The 27,962-nt window shown below is 37.0% G+C and overlaps 1 protein-coding gene across 6 annotated transcripts in view; it reads left to right on the forward strand.

Annotated features, from left to right (window-relative positions):
* The window catches only part of NUP98 (nucleoporin 98 and 96 precursor), a 115,482-nt gene that overhangs the window by 71,947 nt on the left and 15,573 nt on the right, over positions 1–27,962 (forward strand). For all 6 annotated transcript variants that reach the window (XM_019449626.2, XM_019449623.2, XM_019449630.2 and 3 more), the window contains 10 exons: positions 1,504–1,681; positions 2,557–2,721; positions 9,257–9,439; positions 10,106–10,262; positions 11,637–12,066; positions 13,895–14,121; positions 16,128–16,394; positions 20,747–20,904; positions 21,832–21,975; positions 23,885–24,027. In XM_019449626.2, the coding sequence (XP_019305171.1) occupies positions 1,504–1,681; positions 2,557–2,721; positions 9,257–9,439; positions 10,106–10,262; positions 11,637–12,066; positions 13,895–14,121; positions 16,128–16,394; positions 20,747–20,904; positions 21,832–21,975; positions 23,885–24,027 (2,052 nt within the window). The remainder of the gene's footprint in view (positions 1–1,503; positions 1,682–2,556; positions 2,722–9,256; positions 9,440–10,105; positions 10,263–11,636; positions 12,067–13,894; positions 14,122–16,127; positions 16,395–20,746; positions 20,905–21,831; positions 21,976–23,884; positions 24,028–27,962) is intronic.

Below are 27,962 nucleotides of genomic sequence, written 5' to 3' on the forward strand. Positions count from 1 at the left end.
TTTGTATATCTTGGTGGGAATGTAAAATCGTTCAGTTACTATGGAAAAGAGTATGGTGATTCCTCAGAAAATTAAAAATGACCCATCAGTTTCTAAAGAATTGGAAGCAATATACACATATATGTGTATGTATGTGTGTGTATGTATCTAGATATATACGTATATCTATATATGAGTATAGATATAGATATGTAGATGTGCATACAGATATAGATACATAGATGTATATATAGATATATATCCTGGGTATATATCCAGATGGATTGGCAGCAGGATCTCACAACCATGAGTGATTACACACCCATGTTCATAACAGTGTTCATAATAGCAAAGAAGTAGAAGCAACCCAAATATTCATTGACAGATGAATGGATAAACAAAATCTTTTTACACACAATGGAATATTATATAGCCTTAAAAAGGAAGGAAGTTCTGACATATGCTAAAGCACGGATGAACCTTGAGGACATAAATAAACTGGTCATAAAACATCGAATACTGTATGATTCCACTTATTTAAGGCCATCTAAAGAGACAGATTCATAGAAACAAACAATAGAATAGTGGTTGCCAGTGGGTAGAGGTAGGGGAGTTGTTTTCTAAGGATAGAGTTTTACTTAGGAAAGGTAAGTTTTGGAAATTGGTTGCACAACAGTGTGGACATACTTAACACTACTGAATGGTATAAAAAGGAAAGGGTTAAGGTGGTAAATTTCTTTTTAAGATGTAAATTTTGTGTTATATCTTTTATCACACTAAAAAGAATAATGTTTTAAAAAGTCACCTATTAAATAATGTGATTTAATTGTGTTCTATCTGGGGGCACTTGGCTGGCTTAGTTGGTGGAACCATGTGACTCTTGATCTCGGGGTTGTAGGTTCAAGCCCCCACATTGGGCATAGAGATTACTTAATAAAAGTTTTTTTTCTTTAAGTCATCTATTATTATGTACTAATGACTGTACTAGGTGTAAGTCATACAGGATGAATAGAACACAGTCCTTGATCTCACATGTTGATATTAGAAGGTGTACCTTACTGCAGTTACAGTCATCTTCCCACTCAATATTTAATGGTTAATATTATGGTATTCCTGATAGCTCATTCTGGAAACATTTGTTAGTGGTAGTTGCTGCTATTATTAATGTTGTTAAGTACAACACCACTTTAAGACCTTCACCAAGAGTTAAGTCCTAGATCTGGACTTTTAGCACTGAATTTGATCAAGGATGCGTAGCTTAAGTGTCAAAATTTTATTGGAAATAATTGACGTGTCGTGGTAGTTTAAAGTAAATGGAGTTTGACTCTTCAACCAGATATTGAGTTAGGTGATGTGGGGGTGATTCCTTGCTTTTAAGCTTATCTACCCTAAGAGGCAGGACACAAGTTTATGTAACACCTGCAGAGTAATTCCAAAGTAACACAGGTACCTTTATATAGATGTTACTTGGCTTTCTGGTCTTAAGTATGGAACATTTACACTTCACTTGGTTGTACATTACAGGAAGGCCGAAGTTACACTGGATGGAGTTTGGCCAACAGATAAAACATCTCGCTGTTTAATAAAGAGCCCAGATCGACTTGCTGATATGAACTATGAGGGCAGATTGGAAGCAGTTTCAAGGAAACAGGGAGCTCAATTCAAAGAGTACCGTCCCGAAACAGGTTCTTGGGTGTTTAAGGTATATAGTCAACTTAACCTAGTTCTTGTAAACTGTAGTTACACTGACAAAATGTGTTAGAAGAGTCTCTCTTAAATTCTTTTCATTTTTACAAATTAGGAAACAGATCTGTAGAGGTACATTATGATTTGCTCCAAATTACATATGTTAGTTAAACACCAGAACAATAAGGAGCTATTAAAAACTTTTATGCTGATGATTCACATCTTCTACCCCATCCTGTGAGCATGTAGATACACTTCTAAGGAGTGGTTTTTCTAATGTGTGACATCCTTAGAGACATGAGGCAGAATTTTTGTCTCTTGATACCAACTCTTCCTAAATTGTCATTCATTTAAAGATTTTTGGGGATGAAGACATTGACTTCCTCCCTTCCTTGATAGTTTAACCCAGTGGTTTATTTTCTTCTAGGCCAGTTGGATTATTTAACTAGTTGAATGTCCTTGTGTAGGTAGTGAACAACTAGGCAGCATATAGAAATGAAAATAGTAGCAGTGTTTCTGGATTCGGTTTCCTGTATTAATAATTTAGTAATTGTATATGAGCAACTAGTACATGTACTAATCATCTAAATCTAGGGACAACAGTAAAGTATGATAGATGACATTGTGCCTTAAATATTATGATCTCTCTCTCTTTTTTTTTTTAAAGCTAATTCTGCAAGATTGTAAGGACAAGTATTGTGGAAGCTCTTAGGAATATAAGTGTTAAAATTGATTTTGTTGATTCTGAGGCGCTTGGCTGGCTCAGTCAGTGGAGCATGTGGCTCTTGATCTTGGGGTTGTAAGTTTGAGCCCCACACTGGGTGTAGAGATTTCTTAAAAATAAAATCTTTAAAACATTTTTTGATTTTGTTGGATTCTTCTCTTCCTTAGGTCTCCCATTTCTCTAAGTATGGCCTTCAGGATTCTGATGAAGAAGAGGAGGAACGGCCATCCAAAACTAGTACAAAGAAGTTGAAGACTGCCCCTTTGCCTCCTGCAGGCCAGGCCACCCCATTCCAGATGGCTCTTAATGGCAAGCCAGCACCTCCACCCCAGGTAGAGACAGGACAGTGAATTTGAATGGAATCCGTGATACAGAAGTTGAAAGCAAGTCATTCAGCTAGTACAAAGCTGTTTTATGACCCCTGGAACTTTGAAGAGTACAAATGTATTGGCAGTCACGTTGAGACAAGTACAAGGGAGGGCATGGTGTGGTCCTGACATCTTTTTTTAAATTGAGAGATTTAAGGAATTCTCATGCTGTTTGGATCATTCCTTCTACAGATTATCATTCTTAAACACCTCCCTCTCTTTCATTTGGACTTGCTGAATTCTCTGCTCAGTGATCAACTTAAGATAGCATTTTGCTTGTGTGGGTTGATACAAAGTAAATTCTACTTTTGTTGACTATCTGATGTGCAGTTTAATCTTGTTCTTTACCTCTGTGGTTTTTTAAAAGTTCAATTCGCTTTCTGCAAGGGTTTTTTAACTCCCATTTTTCTCAAGTTGTTTGCTTATACTTCAGGTAACCTCTTAATATTTGTATTTTAACAATACATAATCTTTCTGAATATAGATCAAGTTTTAGAATATAAATGAATTATTTGGCGTGGGGAGAGTAGGGGCTACATTGTTTATTGCAATTACTTGTATCATACTCCTTTTCAGTATTGTTAAGCCAGTATAAGCCTTTTGTCCATCTAGGGAAAGGTTTGTAATTTAAATATCAGGTAGTTTCTTTGCCAGCTCATGAAGAGTTTTACTTTCCTTTGGATGTCATTTATATTCAATCAAGTTACAAAAATTTTTTTTTCTTTGCTGCCGTACTCCCTCAAAAAAGAGAACTTAATATAGAATTTCTTTGTAAAGCATCCTCTACCTCTCAGCTGCTAAAAGCAGGGCCTTTGGAATTTTTTGTGCTACAATTCTTATGGCTGCTGAAATGTGCGATTTTTATGATTTATTAAATAATTCCTTGGGAGGCATTTTCTGGAGATTGTTGTGTATGTATGTTCATATTTGCGCGTACAAGGTGAGGGGGAGGGTATGATAAAAGTGGGAAATGGGAAATATATTGACTTTTATATTTATAATCTTTGTAGCATAAAACCCCTAAGAATTCTCTTCTGAACTAAAGAAATGCTGTAAATGGACTTGGTTTTCCAGTTTTCCATGTTCATTTTTTCTGAATCATATGCTTTGTATAATCTCTTTCATTCCAAAGTGTTTTTTCATCTTACATTATATGTATTTCTAGAATAAGAGTCAGGTAGCCTTCTTTTCTGCTAATAAAAGTAATTGTCAAGATCCTAAAGATGCAGCTGAGAAAAAAAAAACTTCATCCGTGGATAGAGCAAATTTACGTAATGTGTCTTGACAACCAGTGATTTTTAGGCTGTTTAATTTCCAGAATACAAATAGTAAGAGAAAACTATACGTTTCTATGATGACACTTTCATAGGTGAGAATTTTTTAAGAAACTGAGTACCATATAATTTCACAAGAACCAGGTTGTAGGAAAAAGAGACTTCATAAGGATCAAAATGGGCAAAGAGAATACAGTGAATGGGATCTGTTTCAGATATCTCCTTTGATTGAAGAGAAGTGGGTGGTCTTTGGATGGCAAAAACAGAAATGGGAATAGTGGGTAGAGCTGTTTAGGTATTAGGCTAACGTATTGGAACAGTAATGAAGGACTTCCTTCGTATTGCCCAGTGAGATAGGTAGGAAATGGTAGTGGTTGCATAGCTTTTAGTAATTCGCACCGAAGACCTACATCTTACTGGGCACGAAGAAAACACTTGAGCCATCTGGACGAACTGGGAACAGACTGCACTGTCTTTTCATCCTAGTGTCAAGATGATTCTCTACACACTGTCACCTGGCCCCTGGGCAGCTTGATTTCAGGGACATGGTGTTCCTCCACCTCCAGTCTGCCATAGCAGTTTTTTTTCCTCCTGTGTACAATCTCAGGTTCTCAGAATTGGGGGTTGGGGGTTTTTTAGGTATTAGAAAGATTTACATTTTTGTTTAATGGTCACTTTATCCCACTGCCTCGTGTATAATATCATTCGTGTCTTTGTAGTTTGTTCTTAAAGCTTTGATTTGCTTCTAAATAGGTAAATCAAAGCAACCAGAAAACATTAAGGTAACTAAATCTTCATGTAGTCTCTACTGTGCCTTTGAAGTTACAGAAAGTGTTGGCATAAAAACCTTCATCACACAGATAAATTAGGGCAGTTGCAGAAACATTTGGTAGTTAGAACATTGTTTCCAAAATGCTGATCTGAGATTTAGTTTTCAGCTGACTGGATCACTCCTTTGGTGACCTTTGATTCCATAGATAGGCACGGGGCTCAGGCATATTTATATTTTAAATGCTTTCCCCCAGGTGATTGAAATATGCATTGAGGCTTCAGAACCATTTGTTTAAAGACCTCAGATAGCACTCAGGGAGAGAGATTTTACCTATAGCTTTTTACCTCCACCTCATACTGAACTGTAACTTGTGTTCAGTATCAACACTGAGTAGTTGACTTGCTCAGAAACTTAGCGTTGTTCATTCAGTGAGTACCTTCAAATGAGTTAGGAATTTTTTTCAAGGGAAAAAGTGATTAGGATTTAGAAGAAAATTAACATTTCATCTTGTGTATACTTTTTAAAATTAGTCAATTTTATTTTGGGAGAGAGAGCACCCACGTGCCAAGTAGGGGAGAGGCAAAGGGAGAGGGATGGAGAGAATCTTAACCAGGCTCCACGCTCAGCACAGAGCCTGACGCAGGGCTTGATCTCACAACTGTGAGATCATGACCTGAGCTGAAATCAAGAGTCAGACGCTTAACCCACTAAACCACCCAGGTGCCCCTTTCTTGTGTATACTTTTTAAAAGTAAAGTGGCAGCTGTCTATATTTATCCACTAAGTAAATGTATATGTGATTATCCATTTTATATTTTTATGTAATAGATGATATATATATAAAATAATTGTATACCAGAAGTCTTTTTGCTTCAGATATTAATACTGTCATGTCTTATACTTAATTGTAATATCCCTGAATGTACGTATAGAAACATACACACTTATTTTGGTGGGCCCTTGAAACCACGACATGGAATCTTTCCTGAGAACACAATAATGGTGACAAGGCTGATTTTCCAGCCAAATGAATATAAAACATTCTTTGCAGTTAGAAAACAAGTTATTCTGGGGGCGCCTGGGTGGCTCAGTTGGTTAAACATTTGACTTTGGCTCAGGTCATGATCTCACTGTTCATGGGTTTGAGCCCCATGTTGGGCTCTGTGCTGACAGTTCAGAGCCTGGAGCCTACTTCAGATTCTGTGTCTCCCATTCTCTCTGTCTCTCTCTCTCAAAAATAAATTAAAAACACATTAAAAAAAATAAAAGCTATTTTGGAAGCTGGCAATGGTAATAAGTATACTATATTAAACTATTTGGCGAGGACAGTATGAATTATTTAAATACCTGTTTGACCGTGGATTGGTTGTTTACCCTTTGTTGAATAAAAGGTGTCATGATTTACTTTACCTAACTTGAATTACTTTATCTACTGGATTAAGACATGTTTTATCTTTAGGGTATTGGCAGCTTTGTTTGTATGAGAAAGATTCTCTTGAGGTGGAAAGTGAAGGTTTCTAAAATCCCTGAAGGTTTCAGTGATGAAATCTCACCTTCCATGTATCTAAAAAGACAGTCATTTTACAGAAATTATCTGTGTACTTAGGATTTATAATGTACTGTGCTGGTATTTAGACATAAATAAGATCTACTTTCAAGAGATTACAGTATATGAAAGGAATATTCCATTTAGCTGCTTTTCCCAGTATTTGCCTTTCTTTTCCATAGATCTCACAAGGACTCCCTATTTTTTTTTAACTTCCTCAATTCCTTCTGAGCCATCTTTATTATTATTATTATTATTATTATTATTATTATTATTAGTCTACTTTTCTTTCCAGGACTGGTTTTGAAGAAGCACCTGATCTCCCAAGATCGATCAGAAAATAAGTACACAGGCATCTTTTGGGAGAGTTTACTGCAGTTGCTTAGATACACTTTAACAACATTCACTAATGGTTCTAAGAGCTTCCCAGCTCCTCATAGTTTCTAGTAATTCACTTCTCCCTTACTTATTACACCATACCTCAGAGCTTTAAAGTCTGTGCATGAGAGTGGAGCAAATAAAACCTTGATCCTTACTTAGCATACTTCTGAAAAATATGCTGGGTCCCTTAGGTCTCCATTCGAGTTACTTGATGAAATACCTTCGTTTTGCCTTAAAGTGTTCTAAGTGAACATCTCTTGCTGCTGTTATTTCTTCGTTGAGTAGTGTAAGTTGAAACCATTCTCTCCTTTTTTCCTTTTCTCCCACCCATCCTCACTCATTGTTCTTTCATGGTTATTAACTGCCCTTTCTGATGTATGCCAGGCACTACACTAGGCAGTAGATTTGACAAAATGATGAATGTTGAATTTAAAATGTGCTTGGTGATAGATACAGAAAACAGTAGGCCGTAATCTCTGTTTTCAAGCCTTGACAATATGGTGGGACAGACATCACATATGCAAGAATTTATAGTATATCATGATAGATCATAAAAAACAGGTTTAGACAGAATGTAATGGGAACCCAACAGTGGGAGGGTATTCTAACTGATAGGTTGACACACAAGATATGGAGTAGTTTAATAGCTTCCTAAAGTGAATTGGTTAAAAACTCTAATATACTAGGGAGCCTTTGGAGTTAGAGTGTTCCCATAATTCTTGTAAATGGGAGCATTGTGACCAGGGCTACTTTTTATTTTATTTTTTTCCAGAATTGTAGAGCATAAAGGTAGTCGCACTTGCCTTTAGCCTCTACAGTAGGTAAAAAAAGAGTTATCATTTTTGCCTTTCATCATTATCTAGTTTTGTTAGAGCTGTCCTTCGGGAATATTCATATCTTCAGTTGCAATTCCCTATGCATCCAACAGTTCAGTTTTTCTACACTTATAAATGAGAGCAGTCATTCTTTCAGTAAGGATAAGTGTTAAAGGAATGCAAGGGAATAGCTAATAGACCATTAAAAATAAAGTTGAAAAAGTTACACTAATGATTGTTTCTTTGTTCAAAGTAATCAAGAAATTATTTATTTACTTTTAATGTCTATTGATTTATTTTGAGAGAGCACGAGCAGGGAAGGGGCAAAGAGACAGAATCCCAAGCAGGCTCTGTGCTCCTAGCACAGAGCCTGACATGGGGCTCAGTCCCACAAACCGTGAGACCATGACCCAAGCCGAAATCAAGAATCAGACACACAATTGACCCAAGTGCCCCATGAAATTATTTTTTTAAACTACCTTTTACACATTAGCATCTATTTGAGGGTTAGCATGAAATAGGCCACTTAGGAAGATAAGCCAAAAATTTTGGAAGATTAATAATCTATAAATGATACCATGATAAGAAAAATAAGTGGTAAAACTTTTTGATTTTGAGAATGTTTCATAAGTTGGCTTAGCCACTTGTCACCATTTTACCAGGTAATATGCAAGTTTAGGACATACTTAATTTGTACTGAAATGGTTATTTTACAGTGGGCTTCAGGTTGATGAGTTATTTACCTTTTCAAATCATTAACTGTTAGTCATGGGTATATCTTGAAAACTCCTTAGTAAATGTAAATATAACTCTTGGAATTTGAACATAAAGGAATTATTCCTAAATTAAAATTGTTTCTAAGAGGCTACCTGGCTGGCTCAGTTGGTAGAGCGTGGAACTTTTGATCTCAGGGTTTTTTTAATGTTTATTTTTGAGAAATAGTCCGAGACACAGTGCAAACAAGGGAGAGGCAGAGAGAGAGGGAGATACAGAATCTGAAGCAAACTCCAGGCTCTGAGCTGTCAGCACAGAGCCCATTGCAGGGCTCTAACTCACAAACTATGAGATCATGACCTGAGCTGAAGTCACTTAACCAACTGAGCCACCCAGGCGCCCTGGTGTGGAGCCTACTTTAAAAAAAAAAAAAAAAAAAAGTTTCTAATATTACTTTGTTTTTTCCTTTTGGGAAATTAGGGTAGACATTCCTCATATGTTACATGGTACTGCATATGTGGATTCCAGCTAACCTTTAGGATTTAGTCACAGAAAAGATAAAAAAAAAATGGAAAATTACTTGAGACTTTGATATTTGTACCTTTTATTCTCTTTTCCCAATGGCTTCTGGCTACAAGGCAATGTGAGGGCAGGGTCACCCTGTGTATATCAGAAAATTATATTTGCTAGCTGTATCAGGTAAGGCATAATCTTTGTCTGAAGACCACCATTTGTTCAGTATGGGGCTTACGTTCCAGACACCAGACCTTAACATATTACAAAAGGGTGATTTCATGTATCCATATTTGGATCTCAAGTACATATAGGGGGATTTGAGGTAATTATTCCTAAATCCTTTTTAGCAAATATGTTACCTCACACTGTCTTAGAATGGACAGAATCTAGTATTACAATATCATATTCTGAATAACTATAGAAGCTCTGTGTCTATTTGGTATAATTTAATGCTGCTTCCCTGATCTTTCTGCTGTCTACAGAGCCAGAGCCCAGAGGTGGAGCAGTTAGGGAGGGTTGTGGAACTGGACAGTGACATGGTAGATATCACCCAGGAGCCAGTTTTGGATTCCGTGTTAGAAGAGTGCGTGCCTGAGGATCAGGAACCTGTGTCTGCCTCAACACACATTGCATCTTCACTGGGAATTAATCCACATGTCTTACAGGTGAAGTCCTAACCCACCCTTACTACAACAGGAAGCCAAACTAATGTTTATCTCCCTTGCATCTAATCAGGCCTCTTCCTTGATTATTTACTGAAGAGCATTGAGTGGTCATTGGAATGAAGAAAAACCAGAATATGGTCCATATTTGGGCCTCATTTTTCCGTTCTGGGAGGGAAAGCTATATTGAGATTCAGAACACGTGGATTCTAATCCGAGTTCTCTAACTATTACTATGTGACTTTAGGCGAGTCATTTAACATCTGTGAGCACAGATTTTTCTCTGTAGGGTGGTTTTGAGGCTCTCAAAAGTGCTCCATAAAAGTTTTAATAGCCTAGTAGATAACAGGTTTCTTTAAACTCTGTCTTAATTTCTTTTTCCTATGCCTTTTGGCATGTTATAAGTTTAGCCTTTGTCTTATTTTCAAAGTTAATCATCCTGTAAACAGGTGAGCAATTGCTGTGTGCCAGACTTTGGTGGGACTCTAGATATAAGAGGAATGTTCTATAACTTAAATTCCTCAGGCACATGCAGCCACACCGATATTATAGTAGCTCTGGACACAGCCTTCAGGCAGAGCAATTTACTGGTTGTTGTAAACTGCATTTTTCTTTTATGGCCTTTGGATTCCAGGGAACACATTCATTCTATAGATATTGCCTTTTTAGATCATGAAAGCATCATTGCTTGCTGATGAAGAAGATGTAGATATGGTCATGGATCAACGCTTCAGTCACCTTCCTTCTAAGACAGATACTTCTCAAGAAATCTGTTCTCCCAGACTCCCCATTTCAGCATCCCACTCGTCAAAATCCCGTTCTTTAGGTACTGTAAGTGATGCTATTTTACAAGAAAGCTGTAAAGTCCTGCTTTTCACATATCTTCTTCTAAGCTGAGTCAGCTTCTCTAGCAAATATCCCCCTAAAGGCATATGACATAAGGATGCCAAGAGGAAATGTACTCTTCTAAATATGTTAGGTGGGGCCGGTTTTTAAAAACCGTAATGTGCTTTATTGTTGCAGATGTAGAAGTTGTATGGAGAACAAAGCATTTGTGTTTTGTTTAGGTTATGTTTTTATTTGCTTATGAATGTGGACTAGATCAGATTTCCTAATTTTTATCACATCTTAGAGGAATGACCAAGTTGTCCTGCACTGTACAATTTTGTGCAGTCCTCATACTGTCCTTATTTTATTGCCTCCTGGGGGCAAATGTTGCTTCTTACAATGCATAAAACTCGTCAGATTTCTGCTTTTTCCTAAACCTTGCCAAATTCCTAGGAAAGTGATACTTGATTTTAAAGTTTTCCCTTTTTTTCTTCTTGTGGGATTGGAAGTAGAGTATCAATATGAACAAAGGACATAAGCACATGTAATCTCAAAATGTTTTAAAAGCCAGAGGAACTACTAGGAAGAGATTTGTTTATATTGCCTTAAAAACTTTATTTTTCACTTCTTTCAAGTGCCCTTAATAACCCGTTTTAAAAATATGTTAACTAATAAAGCAATTAAACATAACAACCTTTTCTCTAATGGGCACTTGTACTTCAATAACTACCTCTACCTCTTAGAAAACAGGCAATATAATAGTAATAAGAACTGTCCTTCTGAAAGGCACAAGGTACCTCCATAGGTTTTTGTTTCATGGAGTCTAGCATGAGCATTGGAGTGGTAGCAATTTGTATTTTTATCTTATTAAGCTTTTTCTTTGGACTAAGAAATGTTTACATTTGGCATTCTGAAAAGGGCATGACCATTGATGTCAGACCTGGGTTATCTCTCAATCCTGCCATTAGTAGCTTTGTGGATTTGGACTAATCACTTTTCAAAGCCCAGTTTTCCTACCTATAAAATGGGATAATAGTGCTGTTTGTATGAAGTTATTAAAGGGTGAAATGAAACTGTGTATACAAATGACTTATACAGAGTCTTTCACAAAATAAGTGTTAAATAATTTTTTTTTTTAAGTAGTAGTGATAGTGTTTGTTATAAATGTTAATATTGTTGTGGCATCATCATCACAAATTCCTGCCTTGGTTTCCTGGTGAAACAGTATTCCACAGATTATGACTTGCCTCTTGTCATCTATATCTGATTTAATTGGTTTGGAAAAACTGTAATTTCAGCCTCACTGATGATTGCTGTTCAAGAAGCAATAGAGACTGTATTTTCTAATAGTTTTTTTTTCCCCCTATTTCAGTTGGTGGGTTACTACAATCAAAGTTTACTAGTGGAGCTTTTCTTTCACCAAGTGCCTCTGTACAAGAATGTCGCACCCCCAGAGCAACGTCTTTGATGAATATTCCATCCACATGCCCTTGGTCTGTCCCTCCACCCCTCACCTCTGTGTTTACGGTGCCCAGCCCAGCCCCTGAAGTTCAGTTGAAAACCGTGGGTACACGTAGACAACCAGGCCTAGTCCCTCTTGAAAAGTCTGTCACCTATGGCAAGGGGAAACTCTTGATGGATATGGCTCTGTTTATGGGACGCTCATTTCGAATTGGTTGGGGCCCCAACTGGACTCTTGCTAATAGTGGAGAACAGCTGAGTGGCTGTCATGAACTGGAAAATCATCAAAATGCCGATTCTATGGAATATGGATTCCTGCCTAATCCAGTAGCTGTTAAATCGTGAGTCACATTTTCTTTATGGTTTTTGAGAAAAGCAATTTGGTAGGTGAGAAAAAATTTTTCATTATCAGAAGACCCAAAGTCTCTAGACCTTGGTGATCTTTCTAGATATGCTCTTAGTGTAGTTTTTTTTTTAATTTATTTTTTTTTAATGTTTGTTTATTTTTGAGAGAGCACATGGAGGGCAGGGAGCAGAGAGAAAGGGGACAAAAGATCCAAAGTGGGCTTTGGGCTGACAGCAGTAAGCCCAATGCGGGGCTCAAACTCACAAACCATGAGATCATGACCTGAGCCAAAGTTGGATGCTCAACTGACTGAGCCACCCAGGTACCCCTGTTCTTAATACAGTTTTAGATACCAGAAGATCTTTGTATAATTAAAAACCAAACCGATTAATAAGATAACTCCATTTGTAACATCAAGGTATGAAGAGTATAATACTTAGTGGTTAAACTTTAATTGGAAATTTAACAGACCCAAAGCTGATGCTGCAGCATTCCTTGGGTTTTATCCTTTTTATTGCATTAGTCATTTTTTCCTATTTTCTCACTTAGATATTTGTGATTTATATATATATACTTATGTAATATATGTGTATATATATATTATATATATAATATATATGTAATATATGTGCATATATAAAATATATATTATATATATTTTATATAATATAATTATATGTAATATATATTATATATAACATATATATAATATATATATATATGGGGTATTTTCTCAACTAAGCACATTTCCCATATCTTGGACCTGGTAAGGTGAATGTATAAACTGGGTATAATTCATACATAAGTATCTGGAAATAAGATGACATCTGATAGAGGCATCTGGCTGGCTCAGTCAGTAGAGCATACAACTCTTGATCTCGGCTTCATGAGTTGAAGCCCCACATTGGTCATAGAGCTTACTTAAAAAAAGACATCTGGTAGCTATGTATGCTATGTTATTACTACATAATCCCCACTATTAACATTTATGTGTGTGTACTTCTAGTTCTGTATACTTTATATATGTGTTGAGTATACATATACACATATATAATCTATACACATACATATGTGCACATACACATATGTAATCTATACACACACATACATATGCATACACAGTTCTGGTAGTTATTAACCAATATGCATACAGTTTTGTGCAAAATATATAACATTTTCCTGTTTACTCTTTATAACAAATTGTGCTGTCTTTACTACAGATTAAATGACTGTGATCACCTATAATGCTTGGTATTTAAAGTTAACTTTGAAGAAATACAAAACAATAGCTCTCTTGAACCTCACAATTAGTAATGTTGATCCTAATCTAGGTTATACATGATGTCATGTTTTGAAAGTTATTACTATCAATCTTAAAATTGGATCAAGGTGAGATTGATTATATGCTCATCTTAATTTAGAGTCAGTTTTACAGTATCTATAACCTTAGCCTCACAACTTTTGATCCCTCACTATGTATAATTTGAGAAATCAGTGTCCCAACAATGGCTTTTGGTCCTTGGATTTCATAATATGTAGATACATGTTGAAGCCAGCTCAAAGTCTAACTGCATTGATTCCCGTGCTTGTTACAACCTGGCCTTAAGAAGCCTTTGGATTCTGAATGCATGGGCCAGATAATTTGTTTACTCATTCTACAGCAGATAAGTTCATTATAGTTTGACATTAGGGAACACAGTTACTTTAAAATCACAGGTGAATGTTTTGCATTCTCTTTGAATCATAAAAATAAAGGTTTATTTGTAGGAAAATTCTAGCATCTGTCTTATCTTCATTTTCTGTCTTGTCATTTGCTCTTGTAGCCTAACAGAGTCTCCATTCAAAGTTCGTTTGGAAAAACTCAGTTTGAGACAAAAGCCAGATGAAGACCTGCAGTTATACCAAATACCTCTGGAGCTCAAATTAAAGCACAGCACTGTCCATGTAGATGAGCTGTGTCCTCTCATTGTCCCTAATCCAGGAGTTGCTGTCATTCATGACTATGCAAATTGGGTTAAGAAAGCATCTGGAGACTTTTTGGAAGCACAAAGTGAGTATGGACTTTGTCTATCTAACCTTTGATGTTTCAGGAACTGGAGTAGAAGCATGTGTTCATAGGAGGACAGATTTCCTTATGGCAATGTAGTGGGCGGATGCCTGAGTTCACACTTGTGTGTAGTTGAGTTGCAAAGAGCAAAATCCCAAGGAAGAAGAAATGATAACATTTTTTACAGTTACTCTTCTGCCTTTTAATATATGAGTCCTTGTTCACAGGAACTGCAGCCAAATTCCTTGGATTTTTTTAATTCCATTCCTTTCTCCATTCTGAGAACATAGGGAGAGAAAGCCATTCCTTCTTTCTTTCTTTTTTTTTTTTTTTAAAGTGTATTTGTTTATTTTGAGAGAGAGTACAGTGCATGCCAGCAGGGGAGGGTCAAAGAGAGAATCCCAAGCAGGCTCTGCGCTGCCAGCACAGAGCCTGACGTGGGGATTGACCCCACAAACCACAAGATCATGACCTGAGCCAAGGTCAAGAGTCAGACGTTTAACTGAGCCACCCAGTTGCCCTTCCTTCTTGCTTTTCTAAATCCTACCCATTCTTCCATGTCCAGCTTAAGTCCCTTTTGTTCTTCCCAACAATTTTAGTGTTCATAAATTCCCTCTTAACCTCTCTTTTCTATAACTATTGTGACCATGGTTTTCTAAACCAATACTTTGATAACAGGCTTTTCTAATTTGGGAACCTACTATTTCAAATAGTAGAAAAATTATACTTAATTACATGTTTGATAACATTTCAACATGTAAAAATGTTGAAAAATGGCAACTATTTTAGACTGTCATATGCCACAAATTCTGAGAATTGTGTATGTTAATTTCTTTGTGTTTGCTTCAGTTGTCTCATCATCACTTCAAACATGTGAGACGTCTTCCCAGTGCATACTTGTATTTGGCTTAGTGGTAAACAGTGCTTCCGTCTTGTTTTCCTTCTTGAGGAGCAATATGAATAGTAGTTAAGAGTATAGAGCTGGATTTATTACTTGGGTTCAAATCTTGGCTCTACTACATTTTGCCTATAACTTTGAGCAAGTTACTTCAATTTCCTCATCTGTAAAATGAAGATGATAACCACTGTGGATAGTGAAGTTCAGAGTTGGCTTTACTCTTAAGTGTTTTCGAATAGTGTCATTTTAGGCTCAGTAAATGTTAGGCTGTGCCTCTTACAGGAGAGAATACTCTCTCACAAGTTTTTAGAGCACTTCATATTTTTTAATAAAAAATTTTTTTCTTGGGGTGCCTGGGCAGCGCAGTTGGTTAAGTGGCTGACTTCAGCTCAGGTCATGATCTCACAGTGTGTGAGTTTGAGTTCGCGTCGGGCGCTGTGCTGACAGCTCAGAGCCTGGAGCCTGCTTTGGATTCTGTGTCTCCCTCTCTCTCTCTCTCTGTCCTCCCCTGCTTGTGCTCTCTCTGTCTCTCAAAAATAAATAAATGTTAAAAATTTAAAAAAAAAATTTTTTTTTCTTTATTTTAGAGAGAGAGCACAAGTGACAGAGGAGAGGGGAGAGGGACAGAGTGAGGGAGGGAGAGAAGGAGAAAGCGAGAGAGAAAGAATGTCTCAAGTAGGCTCCACGGTCAGCCCAGAGCCGAAATCAAGAGTTGGACACTGAACTGACTGAGCCACCCAGGCACCCCAGCACTTCTTATTTCTTAAAGCATTTTGTAAACAGAATTTAATCAAGTTACAGGACTTTTCTCTGTCATTTGAGATTATATTAGCCATAATTGAGCTAGAGGAACTGGTTTAAAAGAGCATAGAGTTACATATGTTATAACAAGTACCACAGGAACATGGAGTGAACAAGCAGTTACACTACAGACCTCTGGGACTTGTAAAACACAGCAGAGTGAGCCAAAAACAGATTCAGGGAAATCAGCTTGAGTGGTTGTTTGGGGTATTTATTAATTTATGTGTTTTTATGCCACCATTAGAGTGATGTCCTCTCTGTAGTTACTTTGACTTTATGTCATATTATTATTTTCCTGTCCCATCTTTAGTTGTGAAGCACTGGAGCCTAGCATGGACATTATGTGAAGCCTTATGGGGCCACCTGAAGGAGACTGACAGCCAGCTGGATGAACCCAATGAATACATTCAGATTCTGGAGCGAAGAAGAACTTTCTCTCGCTGGCTATCCTATACTGCCGCACCTCAAATTGAGGAGGAAGTCTCCTTAACCCGAAAAGACAAGCCTGTGGAGGCTGTCTTCAGCTACCTCACAGGCAAGAGGATCAGTGAGGCCTGCTCTCTGGCCCAGCAGTCAGGTAGGGCATATGGTCCCTCTCTGCACCCCTGTCTGTGCTACTCACTGTCCCTACCCCTTAATTGTAGATATGCCTTTGTCTTCTAACCTGAATTAATAATAAACTTCCCAGGAATATTGCTGGTTCCTCAAGAATAGGGATTGTGTTTTCTAGTTTTTTTATAAAACTACGTTAAACATTACGTTTATGAAATTAAAGTTATTTTAATTTTGTATGCTACAAATGGATTTACAGATGCAGATAAGCAAAAAGCAATAAATACAAATCACCTGCATCCTTTAGCATTTAGTAGAGATTTCAGTATACAGCTTGTACTTGGACTATTTACTTTGTAATATATTAGGTATATTAGAATTTGTGTACACAAAGCATATATGAATGTAAACTTTTCAAAGGTGGTATCCCACTACATACACACACACACACACACACACACACACACACAATATGTGTATATATACACATTATAATACATACATATGCTATATATGATATACACATACATACACACACTGTGTTCTTTTCATCTCCTATAATATAGGCATTATAGTCAAATGCTTCTCAGCATTCATTTATGTATAGATGTTAGGGAACTCCTTTTTTTGACATTTAGGCTTTTTCTTCCCCACAATAAGCAGTACTCTGAACTTTTGAAACATACGCATTTTGGATTAATTCACTTTATTTCATTCAGGTAAATATTAAATTTAATTTCTGGGTTATTGTTTGGTTGTTTTTTTTTTTTTTTAAGGTCTTCCCATTATATATTTCTGCTTTTCCTCTTGCACTAATGAGAGGCATTCAGCAAGTACTTCAGACACAAATCTTGGTAAAAATAAAGGATGGTATAGTTCAATTTAATATAAGTAGATCTCTGATCAGACTTTGTTACTGAAACTTATCTTACGTGAAACCAACTAATTGGAGCCATCAACTGGATTTATTCTGGGGGGGACTTGGCCAGTTTGGGGATTATAAGGAATAAATCATAGGAAAAGCTAGAATCAAGAACTTATATACATGGCCAGTTGCATTCCACTGTCACTACATGTTTAGCTCAGTGCCTTTGTGGTCTTCATATATTTTTGTACAGAGAGAATTTGTCTTTAGGATTGGCCTTCTATAAAGCTAAAAAGATTATGAATCATTAAAGAGACAAAGTTATGCTTACCAATGCATATGTGTATAGCAGAAGAGGATCTTAAGGACTGCCGGAAGTCAGGTCCTTAGATTTATTTGTTCATAAACTCTACTTCTTCCTCCTTTTTTTTTCTTATTTTAAGGTTAAACTTCTGCCAAGGCAGTACTTTTCAGGTTACTAAAAACTTTCGCTTTACTACCTCCACTTTTAATAATTGATAGAACAATTAAACAATATCAAGAACATAAAATTTGTGAACGTTATCAATGTTATCTTATATATACCCAACAAGAAGACCTCAAATCAATAACCTAAGCTTCTACCTTAAGAAATCAGCAAAATAAGAAATAAACCAAAAGGTAGAAGAAGAGAGGAAATACTAGATTAGAACAGAAATCAATGAAAATGACAACATAAAAAGAAAAAAACAGTAATCAGTAACATCAAAAATTAGTTCTTTGAGAAGATTGAGAAAGTTTACAAACCTTTAACTACAGTGATCATGGGGGGGTGGGGAGGGAGACAAATTACCAACAAATAAGAATGAAAATAAAAAACAAACAAAAATGCTACTAACCCTACAGAAAAGGGAATACTATGAGAAATTCTGTGTCAACAAATTAAACAACTTAGGTGACATTGACAAATTCCGAGGAAGATATAAATTATCAAAACTAATTCAAGAAAAAGTAGAAAATCTAAATAGATCTGTAACAAATAAAGAAGTTGAATTAGTAATTAAAAATCTTCACTCAGAAAAGCTAATCCAGATGTCTTCACTGGTGAACACTATCATGTGTTTGAAGAAGAAGTCATATCAATCCTCTGTAACTCTTTTCAGCAAATAGAGGGGAGCACTTTCCAACTCATTCCATGATGACATTATTACCCAGATGTCAAAGCACACGTACAAAAAAACTATAGCTAACATCATACTTAATGTTGAAAGACTGAACAATTTCACCCTAAGATTGGGAACACCATTTCTGTACAACATTGTGGTGAATATTGTAGCCAGTGTAATCACATAAGGAAAAGAAGCAAAAAAGTCATACATATGAGGAAGGATGGGATGTAACTGTCTTTATTAAAAGATGGCATGATTCTGTATGTATATAGTTCAGTCCTAAGTAATCCACAGAAAAGGTAATGGGACTAAATAAACTAGTCCAGCATGACCTCAGGATTCAAGATTAGTATACAAAATTCAGTTTATTTCTATGTATTAGCAACAGGCAATCGAAAAATGAAGTGAGAAAAACAGTTGCATTCACAATAATATCAGAAAGAATAAAATACTTAAGGAATAAATGTAACAAAAATGAGACTTGTACTATAATTATAAAACATTGCTGAGGAAATAAAGATCTAAATAAATGGGGAAACACATTCCTCATTTATGGAATACATCTCAGTTCAGCACTCTTGTCATTTTTGGCTGGTAATTTTTTGTTGTAGAGGCTGTCTGGGCATTTCAAGATACTTAACAGCATCCCTGCCCTCTACCCATAAGAGTACTTTACCCTTGGTTGTGACAACTAAAAATATCTCTAGACATTGCCAAGTGTTCCCTGGAGAGCAGAACCACTCAGATTGAGAACCACTGGTAGATTGGGAACCTCAGTGTTGTTAAGATGTCTGTTATCCGCAAATTAATTTGTACATTCAGTGCATTTTCTATCAAAATCCACAGCTGGCATTTTTGCAAAAATTAACAGGCTGATTCTTATTTGGAAATGTAAAAGACCTAAACAGTCTTTGAAAAGAAGAACAAAATCAGAGAACTCAACACTTGTCTAATTTCAAAACTTCTATAAAGCTGCAGCAGTCAGGACAATGTGGTACTGGTATAAGAATGAACATAGAACAACAGAGTAGAATAGAAGTGAGACTTGAATATAAAACCCTTCCACTTAGATTCAGTTGATTTTTGACAAAGGTGCCAAGATGATTTAAATGTGGAAAGTATGGTCTTTTCAATAGATAATGCTGTGATAGTTGGATATTCACATGCAAAAGATTAATTTGTATTCTTACCTTGCACCATACACTAAAATTGACTTGAGGAAGTACCCTAGGATCCTGCTACGTGCTTTGTATATGTCCTCATCAATGGGAAAATCTATGTGAAAAGTCAGGGATGGGCAGAAGCTGATTGGTTGGTTGTGTGATAGAAGCAAAGAGAGGATCTAAATGAATGGATTATATCAAGCTTTGAACTTGACCATCTCTGGTGACCCAGAATATTTATAAATCCTGGCCAGTAAATCCTCTCTTTGGGATTCTGTAGATACATAGAAATAATCTTTTCTTTTTTCCTTTTAGTATTTTTCACCTAGAATACTAGCAGCTCATGGTCAAGTGAGCTACAGCACTTACTGCCTGAATCATAGTCCAGTCATGCCTTGATTACCTATATACAGAGAGACCACTTGGCCTGGCACATTTCCAAATGTATTCCTGATGCATGATTTTTTTTTCCTTCAGGCCCCTCTCGTTTGTGAAGGAAACTCTTTTGAGATGAGAGCCTCAGTTTCTGATAGAATGGTAGTTTACATAGACATGTAAGCACTGACCCATATGTACAAACGAAAGGAGAAAGATTGTTGACTTTACCAGGTCAGAAGGGGTGAAACAAAGCATTTTTCTCTTAACTTACATCTTAACTGGAAGTTTTCATAAACTGGAATTTCTATCCCCTCACATTCTGGTTAATTAGAATTGTTTTATTGCCTCAGCCCTTTGTACTTAATTTTTAGTAAAAAAGATTATTGGACCTATGAGAGTGAAAGACTCAGCGATTCTTTTTATACCACGCACATATGCTTTTTCTCTAGCTTTCAGTTGGCCATTCCTCAGTGCCATTCTAGTTGGGCATGTTTTCAATTATGTCATCTCAGTTTTCACTGTAAGCCTTTGAATCAGATGATACTTTCCTCCATTTTACAGATGAAGGGTCACAGAAGTAATAGTAGATCTATAATTGAACTCTGTATACTGTACAGTCTATGTAATTTAGGTTAAAGTACTCTGAATATTTTCTGCCCAGGCAGAAAATGGTATGGTGGTGGTCAGTATTTTGTTACTACTGCAGAAAGCAGTCACTGTGTCAAGTTCTCCCTCCTGAGGGCTAGAAGAAATAAGATAATACCTAGTGTTTCCCCAAGTCTGTAAATCCTCAGTGATCACTAGAGTTTTGTTTCTCTTATAGGTGATCATCGTCTTGCCCTTCTTTTATCCCAATTGGTGGGCAGCCAGTCGATCCGGGAGCTGCTTACCATGCAGCTGGTGGATTGGCATCAGCTCCAGGCTAACTCTTTCATCCAGGACGAGAGACTGCGGATCTTTGCCTTGTTGGCTGGAAAACCGGTACTTTCCTCTTTTCTTGTACATTTGCGTAAATTTTCTCATAAATTCAAGATGGCTTGAGGTTAAGGGAAAAAGCTATCTTTGTAAATTTTACACTGTTACACATATAACTAAGCAACTTGTTTTTAAATTTTAGTGAAGTATTTTCAGATTACAAAGGTACAACATGTACAACATGTACAAAACCAAAAACTGGTTATATTGAAATTAAAACATTAAAATTCACCTTATCCCTTGTCATAGTGGTAAACAAGGTAAATAATTTGTAGTCTGTCTTTCCAGACATGTTTTAACTCTGTATCAACATATATGTGTGTATATATGTGTGTATTTACACATGTGTGTACATTCAAATAAAATCAATTATACATAGCAGTACACTTACGTATATGGACATTTTTCCATGTTGTGTAGCATCACTCTTTTTAAAACCCACTTCTGTTCATTTTGTGGATGATACACCATAATTATTTTAAGCCAGTTCTCCATTTGCTGCCTGCCTGGTTGACATCTTGATAATCACTTTCCAAAAATGAAATAGCTGGTCAGAATTTATGCACATCTTAAAGTTTTATAAGACATCAGCTGTGGGCAGTGAGAAGACCTCCTCTTCACTCTCAGTGGTTTTCATCTCCGAACACCTGTTGTCTAAATCCACCCTGCCCCCAAAGAACTGTGTATTTTATATTTGGATCATTAACACTGCTAATCTAGTTCATTTAAAATGTTACTTAAATAGGGGTGCCTGGCCGATCCAGTTGGTAAAGCATGTAACTCTTGATCTTGGGGTGGTGAGTTTGAGCCCCACATTGGTCATGGAGATTACTTAAAAAATAAAGTGTTACTGGAATAAGTGAGTGACTTGGAGATCTGAGTAACAAGATGATGTATAACACATAGCTATGATGATGATTTTGTTTCCTGCAGGTATGGCAGGTCTCCGAAGAGAGGCAAATCAACGTGTGCTCACAGTTGGACTGGAAACGCTCCCTGGCTGTCCATCTTTGGTATTTGCTTCCACCGACAGCCTCCATTTCCAGGGCACTCAGCATGTACGAAGAAGCATTTCAGGTATTTGTGTCCAGTAGAGCCAACCAAGTGTCATGGCGGGCATTCTCATTTTGCCAGAAAAGTACTGCAGAGAAAAAAATCCATCAAGTTACACTTCATAATACTTTTTCTTAACTCCTTTTTTTGAAAGGACTCTAAAATTGAAATGGACCCAGGAAATCTGATGGGAAACTTTCCTTTTCTCCTGCCTCTAGACAGGGTTACTTTTAAACTTCCCCAAGTGTCTGCTTCTACTTTATTTAGTATGATGTTTCCACAGTTGACTCTTTCTTTTCTTCCTTTTTTTTATAATTTTAATTTTATTTTTTTAATTTACATCCAAATTAGTGTATAATGCAACGATTTCAGTAGATTCCTTAATGCCCCTTACCATTTAGCCCATCTCCACTCCCACACCTCCTCCAGTAACTCTGTCTGTTCTCCATATTTATGAGTCTCTTATACTTTGTCCCCCTCTCTGTTTTTATATTTTTACTACCCTTCCCATATGTTCAACTGTTTTGTATCTTAAAGTCCTCACGTGAGTGAAGTCCTATGATATTTGTCTTTCTCTGACTAATTTCACTTAGCATAATACCCTCCAGTTCCATCCACCTAGTTGCAAATGGCAAGAGTTCATTCTTTTTGATTGCCAAGTAACACTCCATTGTATATATATACCACATCTTCTTTATCCATTCATCCACCAATGGATATTTGGGCTCTTTCCATACTTTGGCTATTGTCAATAGCGCTGCTATAAATGTTGGTGTGCATGTGCCCCTTCGACACAGCATACGTGTATCCCTTGGATAAATACCTAGTAGTGCAATTGCTGGGTCGTAGGGTAGTTCTATTTTTAATTTTGTGAGGAACCTCCATACTGTTTTCCAGAGTGGCTGCACCAGCTTGCATTCCCATCCACAGTTGACTTTCTTAAAGCTGTTTTCCTGCCCCCAGATGAGAGAGGGTTTTTCTTTATTCCTAATGCTGTCTTATTCCTTTGGGAATTCCTTGAGATATAGCCCAACCTCAAGTTGGTATAGTCCTAAATCACCAGGCCTGAAAAATTTGCCTCTGAATATCATCATATTTCATATGCCTTGACAGTGTTGGAGTTAAAATATTATTAATGTTTTTATATATTTTTTTAAAGTTTATTTACTTATTTTGAGAGGGAGCACGCGAACAGGAGTGGGGCAGAGAGAAGGGGAGAGAGAATCCCAAGCAGCCTCCACACTGTCAATGCAGAGCTCTACTTGAGACTTGAACCCATGAACCGTGAGATCATGACCTGAGCCAAAACCAAGAGTCGGACTCTTAACTGACTGCACCACCCAGGCAGGCACCCCATTATTAATGTTTTTAAAGCCATAATTTCTTCAGCTTTTTTTTCTTACTGTCCATGTTTATTATCTTTGATAAACATGTCAGGAGAAAGAGAACACTAAAGAAACTGAATGTAATAAGAATTGTGACAAGAAAGGTAGGAGGATTAGTGAGAGCTATCCAAAGTCTTTGATAGTCCCTTGAAGACAGGTAGGCTATGTCACCACTCAAAATTAAGTTTAAGATCCTTGACACATTCCATTAGGGTGTTACTATCCTTAAATTTTTTTTTCTTAATGTGTATTCATTTTTGAGAGAGAGCACAAGCGGGGGTGAGGCAGAGAGAGAGGGAGACACATAACCCAGAGCAGGCCCTAGGCTCTGAGCTGTCAGCACAGAGCCTAACTTGGGATTCAAACTCATGAACTGCGAGATCATAACCTGAGCCAAAAGTCAGACGCTTAACCGACTGAGCCACCCAGGCGTCCCAGGGTGTCATCATTCGTAATACATGTGTGTAAGTAGTATAATTGAGACAGGATCACATCTAATGAAACACAGTAGCAGCTGATGTACTGTTGTACCAAATTCTTCCCTTCAGAATTCTTCTGAGGCTGAGAGTTATGCCTGCTCCCCACTTCCTTCATACCTAGAAGGCTCTGGCTGTGTGATAGAGGAGGAGAAAAACTCACAGAGACCACTTCAAGATGTCTGCTTTCACCTTCTAAAACTCTACAGTGACAGGTAAGTCAGAGAGCCACTCATGAGGGCTTAATCAGCCCTAGGAAGTTCTATCCTGAGTCTTTTCCTTTTGATGTGAGGCCAAATTGCCTAAGTTTGTATAAATTAACAAAGTATAATTTATAGTAGTTGAATGCAAAAAACATTGGAACTAGAATTAGAAATCTAAAAATTAATCAACTTTAAGAAGATACAATTTACAAATAATGAAGTGTTCATTTTAACATAATGTAACTGTCATCACAATCAAGATAATAATTACATTAACCCCAAAAAGTTCCCTCATGCCCCTTTGCAATCAATCCCCAACATCCAGACAACGAACTGAGTTTTTGTTATGATAAATTTTGCTCTTCTAGAATTTTATATAATTGGGATCATTCTGTTATCTTTTCACTCATATAATGGTTTTGAGATTTATCTATGTTAATATGTGTATCAGAAGGATTTTTGTTGCATAATTTATTTATTTGTGGATGGATAGTTTTTCTTGATTTGGGTTATTATGAATAAAGATGCCATCAACATTTGTATCCATAAGTGTTCACATAATTTTACATTCCCACTAAGATCTCTGGGTGCTCCATATCCTCTTCAAAATTTGGTATTGTTAAGGCACCTGGGTGGCCCAGTGGGTTAAGCGTTCCAACTTTTGATTTGGGCTGAGGTCATGATCTCGCAGTTCGTGAGATCAAGCCCCACATCAGGCTCTGCGTCTCTCTCTCTCTTTCTCTCTCTCTCTCTTTCTCTCAGGATAAATAAACTTAAAATTTTTTTTTCTTGTGAGTTTTTTAAGGTTTTTTTTTTTGTTTGTTTCTATGAGAGAGAACGGGGTGACACAGAGGGGCAGAGAGAGAATCCCAAGCTTTGCGCCCTCAGCATGAAACCTAATGCAGGGCCCACAGGGCCCAATCCATGAACGGACCTGAATTGAAATAAAGAGTCAGATGCTTAACTGACTGAGCAACCCAAGCACCCCTGGTATTGTTATTTTTTTTAATTTCGCCATTTTGGTGGGTATATAGTGGCATCTCATGTGTGTGTTGTTATTGATGTTTGTTTTTGTTTTGTTTTTGAGAGAAAGTGGAAGTGGGGGAGGGGAGAGAGAGAATCTTAAGCAGTCTCCACACCCAGCTCTGGAGCCTGACCCCGACCCTGACCCTGATGCAGGGCTCCATGTCACCATTGTGAGATTATGACCTGAGCCAAAATCAAGGCTTGGATGCTTTAACCAGCTGAGCCACGCAGGTGCCCCAGTGTTGTTTTTAAACAAGAAACAGTAGTTTATTTATCCTCCAGCAGTATATAAACACTTGCTATTATTATAGATAATCAGTTAATTAAAACTCTCTCAGCAGACCTATCTTGGCACACATGCTCAGAAACACTATAGGACTTTTTCCGCCACAACTAATCACTCATATCTCATTTCAATTCATTAAATACTTTTAGGTATTAGGTGAGTAACTGTGTTAATTAGAGGATCATATAGGTTTATATTGTGGTAAAATAGAAATAACTGAAGTAGTGCTTTAATTTGCATTTCCCTAGTGACTAATGATTTTGAGCATTTTTTTCATGTGCTTATTTACCGTCTATATATTTTATTGCTAAAGTATCTCTTCACATTTTTTTTGCCTGTTTTTTAAAAGAGTTCCTGTATTGCAATATTTCTTTATATATTCTAGATATTAGTCCTTTATCATTAATTTTTTTAATCATCCTAATATAAAGTCTTGTTTTTTCATTTTCTTTTTCTTTATTTTGAGAGAGAGAGTGTGCACACACATGTACCTACATGAGCAGGGGTGGGGGAGAGAGAGATGGAGAGAGAATCCCAAGCAGGCTCTGCACTGTCAGCACAGAGCGCAATACGGGGCTCGATCTCACAAACCATGAGATCATGACCTGAGCCAAAATCAAAAGTCAGACACTTAACCGACTGAGCCACTCTGCGCCCCTCATTTTCTTAATAAAATGAAGAGCAGAAGTTTTCCATTTTTATTGTTTAATTAAAGTTTTTAAACTATAAAATAAGGGCGCCTGGGTGGCTCAGTTGGTTAAGTGTCCAACTTCAGCTCAGACTATGATTGCACAACTCGTGGATTCGAGCCCCGCATCGGGCTGTATGCTGACAACTCAAAATCTGCTTCAGATTCTGTGTCTCCCTCTCTCTCTGATCCTCCCCCACTCAATGCTCTGTCTCTCAAAAAATAAACAGGCGCCTGGGTGGCTCAGCTGGTTGAGCGACTGACTTCGGCTCAGGTCATGATCTCACGGTTTGTGGGTTCGAGCCCCGCATCGGGCTCTGTGCGGGAGCCTGGAGCCTGCTTCGGATTCTGTGTCTCCCCCTCTGTCTGCCCCTCCCCCGCTCATTCTCTGTCTCTCTCTGTCTCAGAAATAAACATTAAAAAATTAAAAAATAAAACACTAAAAAATTTTTAAACTATGAAATCAACTTCCTTACTAGACTGTTGAGGCTTTCTGCTTATTCTTGAGTCAGTTTTGATCATTTGCTTCTTCTAAGGAATTTGTTTCATTGAAGTCACCAAGTTTATTGGCATGAAGTTATTCATAACATTTTTCCTTATTAACCTTTTAAAATGTATGTATGATCTGTGTCTCTCTCCTGATTGATATTGGTAATATGTGTTTTTTCTCTTTTTTTTTCTTGATAGTCTACTAGCTTTTGGTTTTACTGTTTATTTCTATTATGTGTCCAGTTCAAAATGAATCAGAAACCTAAATTTCAAACTTAAAGCAGAAAACAAACCAGAAAATCTTTACAACTGTGAGTTAGGCAAAGATTTTTTTGACCCTAAATATACAGTCTGTAGAGGAAAAAAATGGTAAACTGGACTTCAGCAAAATTAAAAACTGCTGGTCACTGGGGGCGCCTGGGCGGCTCAGTCCATTGAGCGTCCACAGATTGGAGGAAGATACTTGCAATTCATATATCTGATAAAAAACTTGTATCCAGATCGTATAAAGAACTCTTAAAACTCTGTAATAGTAGGGATGCCTGGGTGGCTCAGTCAGTTAAGCATCTGACTCTTGATTTTGGCTCAGGTCATGATCCCAGGGTCATGGGATCAAGCCCCACATCAGGCTCCGCACTGGGTGTGGAGCCTGCTTGGGATTGATTCTCTCAGACCCTCTCTCTCTGTCTCTCTCTCTCTCTCAAATAAATAAATAAGCAAATAAATAAATAAAACAATAAGAACCTCAATAATAACAAAACAACCCAATTTTAAACATAGGCAAAATATTTAAACAGTTCCTTTACCAAAGAAGACCTGGATGTCAAGCACACGAAAAAATGTTCAGCATCAGTAGCTAACAGGGAAATGCAAGTTAAAACCATCATGGGATACCACTACCCACCTATTAGAATGACTGGAAATTAAAAAGACGTACACTACCCAATGTTGTCATAGATGTGGAGCAACTGGAATTCTCATACACTGCTGGTAAAAATATAAAATGATATTGGCACTGTGGTAAACAATTTGGCTTAAAAAGTTAGACATACCTGCATGCATATGGTCCAGTCATGCCACTCCTAGGTATTAACTCAAAAGTAATGAAAACATGTTTGTATACAGATGTTTATAGCAGTTTTGTTTATAATGGTCCAGACCTGGAAACAAGCCAAATTTCCACCAACAGCTGAATAGGTAAACAAGATGTGGTATATTTATGTAATGGAATGCTACTCAGCAGTTGATACACATAATTAGCATAGTGAATCGCAGGATAATTTTACTTGGTTTTGGAAGAGGTGAGACAAAAAAGTACCTGGAAGCATACCTACTCTATGATTCTAATCTATATAAAATTCTGGAAAATGCAAACTGATTAATCACAGAAAGCTGGTTGCCCAGGAAGAGGGGGTGTAAGGAGAGGCAGGAAGAGAGGGATTACAAAGGGGCATAAAA

Source organism: Panthera pardus, unplaced genomic scaffold (assembly GCF_024362965.1).
Source record: "Panthera pardus isolate Hobbes unplaced genomic scaffold, ASM2436296v1 HiC_scaffold_12, whole genome shotgun sequence".
In the NCBI taxonomy this organism is placed as follows: domain Eukaryota; kingdom Metazoa; phylum Chordata; class Mammalia; order Carnivora; family Felidae; genus Panthera; species Panthera pardus.